The sequence below is a fragment of the Varroa destructor genome, unplaced genomic scaffold (genome assembly GCF_002443255.2).
Source record: "Varroa destructor unplaced genomic scaffold, Vdes_3.0 BEIS01000004.1, whole genome shotgun sequence".
In the NCBI taxonomy this organism is placed as follows: Eukaryota; Metazoa; Arthropoda; class Arachnida; order Mesostigmata; family Varroidae; genus Varroa; species Varroa destructor.
In genome coordinates this window covers 43,225,382-43,237,923 of record NW_019211457.1, presented here as the reverse complement: position 1 = coordinate 43,237,923, position 12,542 = coordinate 43,225,382, and the positions used below count along the sequence as shown (strand labels likewise).

The 12,542-nt window shown below is 39.7% G+C and overlaps 1 protein-coding gene across 8 annotated transcripts in view; it reads right to left on the bottom strand.

Annotated features, from left to right (window-relative positions):
* Positions 1-12,119, bottom strand: part of LOC111250350 (blastula protease 10-like) — a 92,653-nt gene extending 80,534 nt beyond the window's left edge. For 5 of the 8 annotated variants that reach the window (XR_002673309.2, XR_002673311.2, XR_015326122.1 and 2 more), the window contains exons 1-3: positions 11,966-12,108; positions 10,742-10,814; positions 8,680-8,926 (exon numbers count right to left, since the gene is read on the bottom strand). Coding sequence is in view for 2 of the 8 variants with exons in the window: in XM_022805466.2 (XP_022661201.1) it covers positions 8,680-8,926; positions 10,742-10,792 (298 nt within the window). In the remaining 6 variants the exon portion in view is untranslated. Of the gene's footprint in view, positions 1-8,679; positions 8,927-10,741; positions 10,815-11,965 lie in introns of all 8 variants that reach the window. The other 3 variants (XR_015326124.1, XR_002673318.2, XM_022805467.2) reach the window with 3 other exon arrangements.
* Positions 12,120-12,542: the final 423 nt, after the last annotated feature.

Sequence of the window (12,542 nt, the reverse complement as noted above, 5' to 3'; positions counted from 1 at the left end):
TAACTTCGTGAATAAGATAAAATGATCTAAAGTATGGATTTGAAGATACAACTTATTGATTGTGCTCTCGAGCCTCATCAGAATTTTGCCGTTGCACGAGAAGTAATTTAGCAACCTGTTTTAGTATTACGATCATAGAACACCTAATACAGACATAATATTCCAGAACTAGGTGAGAATATAAATCCTCTTCAGAAACAAGTTCTAACATATAGTCCCTCACTTCTAGCGCACTCACGTAGCGCGAAGGCGTGAAATCTAAGCAAACATTTGCTCGGGCTACAGTGATGAGGTCACGTAGTAAGTCGCTGCCTTTAACTAGAAATGGTTGAAAGGGGTCATGTTTAATTTCCAATGTTAAAGCAATCGTTATGGCAAAGGCACATTTCGGTCGCTAATAGAGGCTCTTTTTGGGAAAAGTCATTATTACCTCAAAGAAGTTCATCGGATACCGAAATTTGTTCAAAATATAAATAGTGTAGTTGGCAAAACTGTCGGCTATGACGTAGACATTCTTAAAAGTGTTTTTTTCAAAAAAAAAAAAGGCCATACTTCTAAAATTTTATCTTGAAAGCGTGTATACCTTGGTTCAGCCATGGACTTTCGTCCGTGCGTATTAGAAGGATGTTGTTTACTTGAATATCAATGAATGAACTTTGCAGATACTAGCCTCTAAGTTAAAGATCCGTGAAAAAATTTGCTGCCTCTACTTATCAGAAATCTAAAGACGAACTTCAAGTCAATTAACTGATTGAGGAGAGTATTTTATGAATTTCTGTCAACTTCGGAATGACGAGACCAAGAGGGTGTAGGCTACAAAAGCTAGTTTTATAATTACATATAGCTTATTCTATAATTTTACAGACTTCAATAACTGTGTATATATATGCGATTTTCAACCATTTCAATTCCAAATAAAGGGCAAACGAAATGATAAACAGCGAGCCCGATCATCAATAATAGGTAATGCACCCATCCTTTTCCACAGGGTTACCAGAGTTTGAAAAGAAAGAAATCGTATCTAGCCTACTTACGTCGTTCTTATGGTCGTTTAGAACACGAAGCATATTTAATATGTCTATATGAAATTCAACTGGTTTTCCTTATTTAATCACACGTATCGGAACTATCGCAGCTGAATTCATGAGCTCAGCCTTTAACACCACAGCGAGTCGCTAAAGTTTTTACTGAGGTTCAATTATTATTGGAATATAATAACGTATTTACACAATTCGTACGTAAAAGGCTTATCATATTAAACCTAACTGGACGTTGCACGTAAATAACTTAATAATTAATGGACTTACACCGTAGAAGTTATAGTTAGTTACAATTAAAAAAAATATGGGACAATCTCGATCTTATATATCAAAGACGTCAATATATAACTGCGCCAAAATGATTATTGTTATGTCAGTCGGAAGTGCTGGTTTAAAAAAGATGTTTTTTAATACCCTCTCACATGGGTGCGACAGCTACATCTCATTCGAAGCCAGTCTACATTGGTGCGTTAGAGAATCTTGTTTCCTTCCCAGATTGGACTCTGTTATTCCCGGTGTTGTTATGGATTATCTGAGCCGTGACGTGGTACATGAGCTATGCGATGGTACGACAAATTTAACCGTGTACAAGTGCCAGTTACTATGTCAGTAACTGCAATGGACCATGGATAGAATGGGAGTGTGACGGCAAGTAACGACAAAATGTCGCACGACTTATATGCGCTGCAGGAGTCCATAAATTAGCAAATATGGCACGTTGCCTCATCCACTTCTTTGTGCTTCAAGCTGGCCTCGAAAGGCCTAACTGACCTCAGCGGCTTAATCGCGCATCATCCGCATGTATATGCATCTGCCAGCGAAACCCTATCTGCCCTTGCACATTTGCCTCGTACCACACAGACTCGGCTTTTTCTTACAGCTGCTGGCCAAAGCAGTATTGACTTGCATGTATTAAGCTGTTCAGCACACCGTGTTTCTTCCATTACGTACTTCCTATCTTGGCATATGGCCCCAGGCATTACCTCTCACCAGCAGGGTTCGATCGCCTAGGTTCCTCAAACGATGGCTACTGAAATTTCAACGGTTTAGCTCAAAGTCGTGCACGACGAAGTGATTTAATGGCAGTCATGGTCACTTACACTTATACATACGTCAACGAATGACCCAACGAATATAGATAACCTTACCTCCACTGACTCTAACCCACTGCAGAATCAGCTAGAAATACAACATTCAAAAACATTGTATCGGGTACCTGAGAGGCATGGGGAGCGCCTAAATGATCCCGCAGCCTGCTTACCACGATCAAAAGTAAGCGTGAAACAATCTCACAAACACGTTGCTACTTCCACGACAGCCAACTCTTTTACAGCAACATAATAAATCGTAATGACCAGTAGCAGTACAATGTTTTAAGTTATTATCCCATAGTCACGCGATGGACGAACCCCTTCGCCGAGATTATGAAGCTATGGGGCAACCCCTGATCGACAGTGTACCGCATCACAAATGAGTATGCAATTGCAGAAGAGACAAAAGAGGGTTCGAGCACAGCACGAAGGAAAGTCCACTGCACGAACGCGTATTCGAAAGTTAAATACTACCTTTAAGTTAAAGTGCACTTCTAATGATCCTTCTCTTTCGATGAGGGCATTAGTGAAAAAAGTTGATACGAGTAAACGTGCAATGCCACGGATTATTCACGAGGGCCTCAGATGCATGTCATCTGTCATAGAAGTCATACAAGATGCCTTTTAGGACAATCAAACCAAGATATACGATTGTCGTTGTTTGCTATTTAATTATTTTAAGCATGAACCAACAGGACGTCTTCGATGCTTCTCGGATGAGTATTTTTTTTTCTTCTTTTCACTCTTCGATGCCAAAGTGAGCACAAATATGTTCGCAGGCTTATTCACAGTTCCATCAATGTGCCTACTATCGGTAAAAGCAAATTTCATATTTTGAATATGAGAAAAACGTCATGTTACCATGCCCCCCTTGAGAAAGGCGAACGCGTCATTAACAGAGAACATCTATACGTTCCACAAATGATTGTGCCGTAGTTGATAGCTGAAGGGTCTAAAGAAAGACCTCATGTCTTCCAACGAAACTGTGCATCGGCTCTTACATTTAGTGCTGGTTTGGAACCTCCAGATCAAAACTATGTCCAAGACACATGGGCCGGCTGCACAGCCCAGATTGAAATTCGTTGGATTTTCATGTGTAGAGCGTTACTGAGTAGTGCCCCCAAAACAGACTCGCTTTATCAAAAAGGCGTTCGTAGAATTGTAAGCGGAATATTTTAAACGAGCCTGTAGACAGTATAAGACTTGAATTGGTTTAGTCACGGTCAGTAGCGGTTACTTTATATAAAGTAACCGTTAGGAATGGCATCTATAGCACATATAAAAAAATTCAATGAAATATCCATTTGTATATAAATATAGTGTAGGGAACAGCGCATAAAAGAGACCGTATGTAGGGGCTGTGTCCTATTCACATATATGTCCTAATCTGCTTCTGACTGACCCATTGGTTAATAGAAGCCGCAGTAAATTTCTGTTTGAAGGAAAGATAATTAAAAGTTCAACGGACCAGGTTCTGACAACGCGCATTACAAAGCACAATTAAGCTTACTTCAATGAAACTAGTAACCTACTTTGTTTCATTAGTGCGACCTGAATTCTTTATTAGCGGGTTGCCGTTACACTCAACGATTCTTCGAACTAACGGTAATGAACGAGATCAATAATATCGTGCCGCTGGGCCTCAAGCCCCTTCAACTTTGTGTGTCCAGACGGGCTACAGAGCATTGACAGGCTCATAGGCATATTTGTGCAAAAGCTGCCTGTCAAACCAACCGCTCCTCTGCAGGCACAAAGCTTGAAAGAACGATGACCTTGTTCTACAAACATTTCCAAGCTCATCTCGCTTATTTTTATTAGTTGGATTAACCCTACCAACTCTCACTAACCTAGACCGAGGCTAGCAGAGACGATCGTAAACGATCATCCTCATATTCCGTTGCTAGACTCTGTCTACTAGTATTCTATGTTTTCAGACCGGGAGTCTTATCGGCTCTTTCGAGTTCGAACTCTTTGCACTTCCGGACGTCTGGCCATCGCCGGACTAGTGTATGGAGTAACGAAAGCTGCTCTATGTTCGGAGAATCTACTTTCTAATGAATAATTGTATGTATATGTATGTATATATGTATATATATATATATATATATATATATATATATATATATATATATATATAGATGTATCCGTCTAGTTGTAAATGTTATGGGCATTGACAAATGTTTTTTCCATGCAATAACTTGCTGCCAGTTTACAAGTCCTGTGATCAGATCTACTAACTGATGATGGTGCCGTCTAATACCTGTACAGTCCCTGCTTTGATGGAATACGGCGAGGCGAAAAGGTGATTATTTCATTATTTATGTGATCGTAGATTTCCGTCAAAGCCTTCGACTCTGTTTACTTGTTGGGCAGATCAAACGTCGGTCAGAGTTCCAACAAACTTTTGAGAGGTTGCGTTTCTTCTGAAAGATTTTGAATACATCTACGTCTTTTTTTCTAAATAGTTATTGGACAATGCGACATGAAAACTTCTTTGCGGCTTATTGTTGACACATTTCGTATGATCATGAGGCGCCCGCGATAATTCTCATTATATGACAGTAATGAACACTAATGCACAGGCCTTGCCTTTTGTTTGCTTTCGTAAGATACCTCAGCGGTATTAAGCATTATGCCGCGCTGATGGGACATCATTGGGCTTTTGGGGTAAGGTGTAGCTTCGTCTGGAATCGGACCCCGGGACAGATAATAGTCGTCAGGCCGACTTAAAGGTCGCTGTGTTGTGAACGTAATGTTCTATGACGATCACGATGCTATATATATGAGATATGTGAATTTGTCTCACCCCACGTTGCCCAAGGTTGGCCTTGTACAGTATGGGCTAGAGCAATTTTGACATTATTTTCGGCTGACATAGGCGATATATGGGTAGCTAATGATAAAAAGCAACTCAAACATCGTACTGACATGTGTGCACAATATGGGAGGTCTGCGATTAATTGAATGGCTGGCTGGCTGGCAGCATCTTATAAAAGCTATTCTCTACGGTGTGAACGTCACAGAAAAAAGCCATACATGGAAACCTAAGCTCAGCCCCAACTAGACCCTACTTACAGATTCGTCCCCCTTAAGGCTAAAAAAAGACAACCAGTTTGCAAGAGCTGAACCCTCTAATGATGATGGTGAGCTTCGCGGTGACCTCACTAACATTACGCTGAGCCAGGCTACGCAAACAAAGGAATCGTGACACTGATTATTAGAGAATTATAAATTTTTGTTTGCAGTTCTTTTTGGAGACTACGTATATCTATGTGTGTAATTCTTTCTAAGAATACGTCATATCAATCAAAAGCCTTGTATCGGACAGAACACGAATTTAGTTGGATTTCATGACTTCAGACCGTAATAACGGGAGCAATGCGTGTGTAGTAGATGATCAGAAAAAAAAAGCAATATAACATATGTGTTATTTTACAAACAAATACAGTTTTTCACATAGAAATATTAAGCCGCTTATAGTAGTATGGGTACATAAAAAAACGTTTTTTTTCGCTCCAAAAAAACACATTCGACAAACGCCGGAACAGAAAGAAGTCAATTCTTTGCTCAGTCAAAACCACTTTCAATTTGTAATACTATAAGTAAAGCCTTCAAGGTTGCCACCTGCCCACCACTCAACTGATCGTAAATACGCTGTTCACTGTCTCAAAAAATGTGGGAGGAAAACCGGTCGCCCAATCTTATTCTTACCTCTATATACAATATACTGACCGAATTTGAAATTATCCTCCTAGGATGTATCTGCTTCACTTAATCGAAATTAACAAATTGTGTATACTAAACTTATGTTGCATCTCTGCACGGCAAGACCTTACTAGTCTTTTGTCGTATTAACCAGAAGTCGATATATTTTTCGTAGAGTGATGAAAAAAACCAGCATATTTTGCAAAGGCGATTGCCCTCCACTGTAACCTTTGTTAGTAATATAGTTTTATAGGCCATCTAAGGGAAAGGCATATGTATAGGCGTTGATTTCTATGGCAATCATTTTTGCGGAATCCCGTTATTTCTGTCATACAATCTACAATCAAAGATGTCTATAATACAATGTTTTAAGTGCATCTTTGTGGATTCAAATTGGGTTGTCAATTCCGCTACGTCGTTGCATGTCAGCAGCATTGTTATACGCACGCCGGCTTCGCACAGAATGACTCCTCAATGTACCCAACTGTGTGGTTTCTGTTGGTATGAACTTCTGCCCTAGGGAGCATTCTTACCAATTAGGCCTTTAGATAAAGGCCCAGCTGCCTAATTGACTACACTGTTTGCTTTCGCTTATCATGTTCTTGCTGATCGTTTGGGTCGTGTTGTGCGTATGCCTGTGACCCATTCAACTGCCGTTTGGTCTTCTGCAAGCCTGTATCATAAATACGAAAGCAGGCACAACCTTGATCGGGTGAGGCAAGGTCAGGCGGAAGGTCAGACCGACTAGATCTCGCCAACCTTGTGGCTCGAGCATGCGAACATGCTGTTATAGCAGAATCGTCCAGCTTCGGTTGCCTTGAGCATGTGACCATGTGGCTTCTGCCACATATATATAGATTATGGCATTGCTATGCCGGCTTCTGCACTTTGGCTCTTTCCGTCTTTTGGTTTTCCTAATGTAATGCGTTCCGTTGATGAGACACGCTTACGTCGCAACAATGCTGTCGCCCGCTTCCGAAATGGCTCTTTCTATTTTTTATCATAAACAAAGTTCCTCGCATTTTGCATATCAGCTATTGATTGAAATCAATATCTAGACGAGTACTTTATCTTGCTCAAGAGCTGTCGCTCTGCGTATGGCCGGCGTCAAATACAAGATTGAATATCAGCCAAATATTTAGGGGGTTTAGTTTGACTCTACCATCCCTTTTCCAGAAATATTAAGACCTGTATATTGAATGGTTAACCGCTATTGCACAGGTGCGAACGAGTTATGATATAAACGCACAATAACTTTATATGACTATAAAAAAGGCGAGATCTATTTGCCTATACTTGGCTTGTTACCATAGTGCTGACAGATGACCAGTTTTAAAGGTTAAACCAAAGGGTTAAACTTTTCTGCATTCGGCCTTACAAATAAGGTAAGAAAATGAATGGATAATCGTTTTCAACAAACTCGAAATTAATCTATAACAACACCACTTGACAGTTACAAAAACCCTTCACTCACTCCATGAAATCCTACCTCACATAATTGGGGACTGCTTGATCCATTGGGTTGCTTACTCATGAGAAACAAAGGTCAGCATCAGCGCAGATTAACATAGACAAAAGGCCATAGTAAAAGATAAGCAATGTTCGTTTATGTATAAATATTCATGGGAAGATTTCTCATCATGCTGTCAGTAAGGAGTTTGGTCCAATAAGATTGAATCATACGTTTGGCCTTCGCAAGCTGCAAATTATAGAACGTACCGATAAATTGCGTTATCACAAATCAGCCTCATAAATACCGCCGAAGCGGTCTATATTAATAGGATCGAGCAGCTTTCTATACGGCCGGTAGAAACAAGGGCAGTGCTACATCATTTTTCATTAGACGGGTGCTAAGAGAATATCTCATTCCATTGGAGCATTTTATGATTTACGTTGGCATGGCCACGCCAATGGATTTTCCAGTGTTCAGGCTCTACCGTGACTCGACCATGTGGTATTTAGACACTCCAAATATATTACACCTCTCGTAATGCAGCGCATAAAAAGATGTTCCTCTGAAAAACGAAGTCGTTTACCTATGTGTCACAAATGCGGTTTTCGTCTTAAATGCGCCAACCTATTTTTCGTTTTACATTGGGACTGCTAGCTTGACGCCGACCAGCAGCACGAGCTAAAGTTCATTTCGGTCAGCCATTGATTGGATGACCAGCGCGGCCCCTATCGACACTTGTAGCTTTGATACTGGCTGAGACAAAGTGAATAGCTTTGTTATGTCAGCTTTATCTAGTGAATATGGGGTGCAGGGATCAGAAAAACGGCGTACGGCTCATGGTAATAATTGTAGCCAGAGATGGGGGCTCCGTTTCCGCAGACAATGGATCAGTGGCGCGATCAGTACACGTAACCGCGGAACCATCAGGCCGCCGAGGATAGGGAGGTTTTAACAAGTCCGCTTCGCCGTACGCAAACGCGAGGCGTCTAGGTGAACTTTTATACGCGCCAGGAACTCATATGCATATATTTTCAATGCATATACCTGTATATAATTATCCTTGTCAAACACTATTATTTGTCAATCCCTTATGGAACGTGCTGCTTGTTGGAACAAACAAGGGTTGATATTGAGGGTTGAGGTATCGCGGCACAGCATGTTTGGTTCAGTGGGTTCGGTCCACTGTTGTTGTTTGTGTTCTATTTTTAAAGAGATTATGAGTTAGTCAATGGAGCCTACATGATAAAAGACTACATTGTATGCATATTGTTTACTTAGGAGGTAAACTGCTTATTTCAAGTAGCAAGTACAATTGAATCGAAACTTACAGCATAACGTGTTGACGTAAAATATCATAAACGTGTTTGGTAACTAATAGCGCCTTACTTACATGTGTGGTACTTGTATGGCACCACGTTGCCAGGCCAACGCTGACCTACTGGCAGAAAAGTAGGACGATTACCTTTACGCAAAAGGCTTCTGGGTACAGCAATATCACCCTCGATGATCTCTAGGCCAAGTTCAGTCATGTTGGGCAATATCGAAAAAGGATAGACGTCTTCTTCGTTGACAGGGATATCACCTGGTGCGGTGCCGATGGTGGGAAAATTTCCTACCGTAATAAGGACGGTCATGACCTGAAAAGTTAGCGGTATGTTTCATTGTCGACTTAAGATTGGCTGTAATTAGCCATAGTGCTTATTAGCGAGTCAGCACACATAAACATTTCGAGGTCTGTTTGTTTTGTTTGCAGTAAAGAGGTATATTGAAGTTTTTCTAGGGTCTAATTATGCGCAATTATTCGCAGAAAACAGACTAGTCCGTTATCTCATTTCCCCATTTAAACTCACCAGGCCGAAACGAACATTCCTAGTAGTCATTAGTGGTCCCATTTAATACGACTGGATAACGTATAGCGTTTTGATAAGTTCTTAACAAAGCCTGCTGTTATCATTATGAAAGGCAGAACAAAAGAATAAGCGCTTCGTGACACTTGGTAGAGTCGTTTCAATCTATCTTAGCACTGTCCGGAGAACACAATTGAAGTACTATTGCAAAGTAAGCCGTCTGAATCCACGTGCAATTTTCCTCGGACGTGCGCTGGATGAGCCTTATTCTAGCGGATTTGTTGAAGATTTTCACTTTTCAACCCTTTGCATCTTAAAAAATCATTGATTTCAGTCGATTAGGGTAACAATTAATTTGTAACTATATTTTTGAACTAGTTCTAGTAGGAAATCACGCACTGTCTACTGGCCGGATTGTTTTACTTTAGTTGTAGTGTTTTTTGGTGGCTTGTTCTAACACTCGATGAAAAACGTCGTGCAAGTTGACTTAATCAACTTAATCTAAGTTCTTAATGAAGTTGGCTGGCTTTACAGTGGTATTTATAGTGAAGAAAAGATAAAAAAATATATGATAAATACATTAATGGGTCTAGATAAGTTGAAAGTTTTTACACAAAATACACATCTATCAAGACGATTTTAAAGGAATCGAGAGAAAAAATTAAACACTTACTCTGCACCATAAAACCATTTTTAAAAAATGCATAGCTATCCCGGAAACGCACTAACTGAGTTTGGAGGTCTATTCAACTATGTGTAAAAGGCCGCGAAGTTCAATGTCACACTAGACATATGTATAACATATGGCGTTTAGCTCAACGGAACTTCTAACAAGAAAGTGAAATAAGTAACATTAATTCACTCGGGAATTACTCGGAACCATGATAGGAGATAACTGCGGAAACAAACAAACACAAAGTTACACAGTTTAAAACAGCGGCTGATCGGAAAAAGCGGCACAACGCATTACCACAGAACTATTAAAAAAAAAAATATTAAAATATATTATTACTTCTGCGTAGATAGCCTTGTACCCTTAGATTGATAGAGTCCGCTCGGCTGAACCTAAATGATCTGTCAATGTAAGCGCGGCCTAACTCTAATGGGCCGGCCGAAGCGTTTAATTGCTAATTTCTCTTACGTACGACGTCTCGATTAGGTCGTTTTATACCAAACTGACGAAGCTAGGGTCAACTGTCTGGCCACAGACCCCTGCTGGAACAAGGCCTAACTAGCAGCAGCCGATTACTATCACTAAATAATCCACCATATAAGCGTTACACATTTACAATGGTGGAATGATCTTTTTTCGGAGGGCAGAAAATAGTCGTCTGTTGCCGCAAAAGCTCACACCGATGCGAGTGGTAAACCACAATGAATAATCAACAATTGGTCTTTATGCAGATAGTGGAGTGTTATGGTAAAAGAAACATACTGAACGGCATGCATCTTGTGTGAGACTACAGATTGGATCGACTTATAGGTTCATGAACATCTAAAACCTATTATGGCTACCGCACGCAGAAAGCTGCAGAAACTTTTTATTTGAGCTGGAATTTCGGACGAAGATTTATCAGAGTGAATAGATCCAATCCGAGATCTTACCGAGAGAAGTGGCCCAGCCCCAGTCATGATCGTATCCTGCATTAATTTCATGGATCACACGTGAGAGTTGACTCTGGAAACATAAATTATTAGAACTTCGTTAACTATTTAGGTAAAAGGTGAAAGACTAAGCAAGGGTCTGTAGTTGGGAGAAAAGAACAATATTGCAAATTTTGACTAGCTCAAAGTGTTGCGATAACCTTTGGTGTAAACGAAAACGTTTGGAGTAGTGAAATCAAGCTATCCGTTTAGTTTGGCGTATTTAGATAAAGAACATATGATGATTTTCAAATGTTATAACTGGGCTGGAACAATTGCCTGCTGTCGTATGGTCTAAGTTAGACAGGAGTCTAACTTCAGCTTTTTAACTGCGCAATAAAATGTACAACACATTTTAACTATACTCCGTCTATTATTGTCATGACAGAACCGTAAGTCAGAGTCAACTTTTTATGTTGAAAAATCAAAATAAGTACATAAACTCAGCGTTGTATGTGAAAAATGTTATTTGGCCAATGTCTATCTTAAGCTAATTACTGGTTTGACCCAGCTAATGGTGTTTTTAGTGCGTTTTATTTGGACTATTTTTTTTTTAATGAGGAATGTCCAATTCGTATTGAAATTGGAGGTTTATGTACATTTGTTTTTGATTGACGCTCTGCTTAATTATGACCCTTATGTCAGTAGATGTGTAGGTAGTAATTAGTTTCTTTACTACATTGAGCGTATCTTGAGTAGTAACTTAGCGCAAGAACTCAAGTAAACGTATCTGAGATACTTTACTCGCTGAAAGTCTGCGATTAACCGTATTTAGTAAAGAATCAACTCGCTAAGTTTTAAGTTAGAAACCAGCTTCAAGTCAACGTATTTTTTTAGTAATCGATAACTTTGTTTCCTTGCGAAAGCTAAGAGGCCAACATTTTTTTCGAATCAACTCATATAGATATAACTCAAATAAATATAAATCTTAAATATTAAAACATATTGACGATGGCGTTAGTTAAAAATTGGTGGGGTTTTGCAAACTACCTGTACTTGAAACCTGTACTACCTGTACTTTTCACCTATTTGTTATTGAACAATATTATGCTGATAAAGTAGGTTATATAGTTTGTTTTTTTTTTTAGCTGAAAAGAAACAAGCAAATACAGTAGACGTAGGCCTACCTAATGCTACCTTTTATTGTTGCCGGCACTACAACCATGGGTAAACTAATTTACTTACTATTTGAACTTTCTGAAGGTATGGATTGCAATGGCTTCAGAGCTGACTCGTGAGATGAACTTGTCTGTTGGGGGCTTAAAACGAAAAGTTAACACACGGAGAAAAACACTCGTCTGGCAAGTCTCCTAGCATAGACAGCTGCTTTTAGCGTAGCAACAGAAGCTCGTTAAACAATAGAGGGATTACGATACGGGTATATCGATCCTTTGTTCGATTTTGTCGTGTCTACATTTTAAGAGATGTGACATTATGTGGTAGCCAATTAGTTGTCCTAATACAATTCGCTTTGATATAATAGTTCGCGTAATTATAATCGTTCACTTCCTTTATTGACAGGAACCAAGTTAGCTAGCTGATAGAATAGGCTACCTAGTCTGAAACGACGTATTTCTGAATGCTGAGCGCAAGTCGTTCATTGACCCCCCAGGATGCCGTCTCTAATCGGCTATCACCACAGTCAAAACTAACAGTAACGCCGTTAGCCCGCATACTTATTATATTTGTATACTAGCTAACAAAATTACTACCTGTAAGGTAAGGGGCCATTCTTATTTTTCTCCTTCAGCTTATTCAGCCA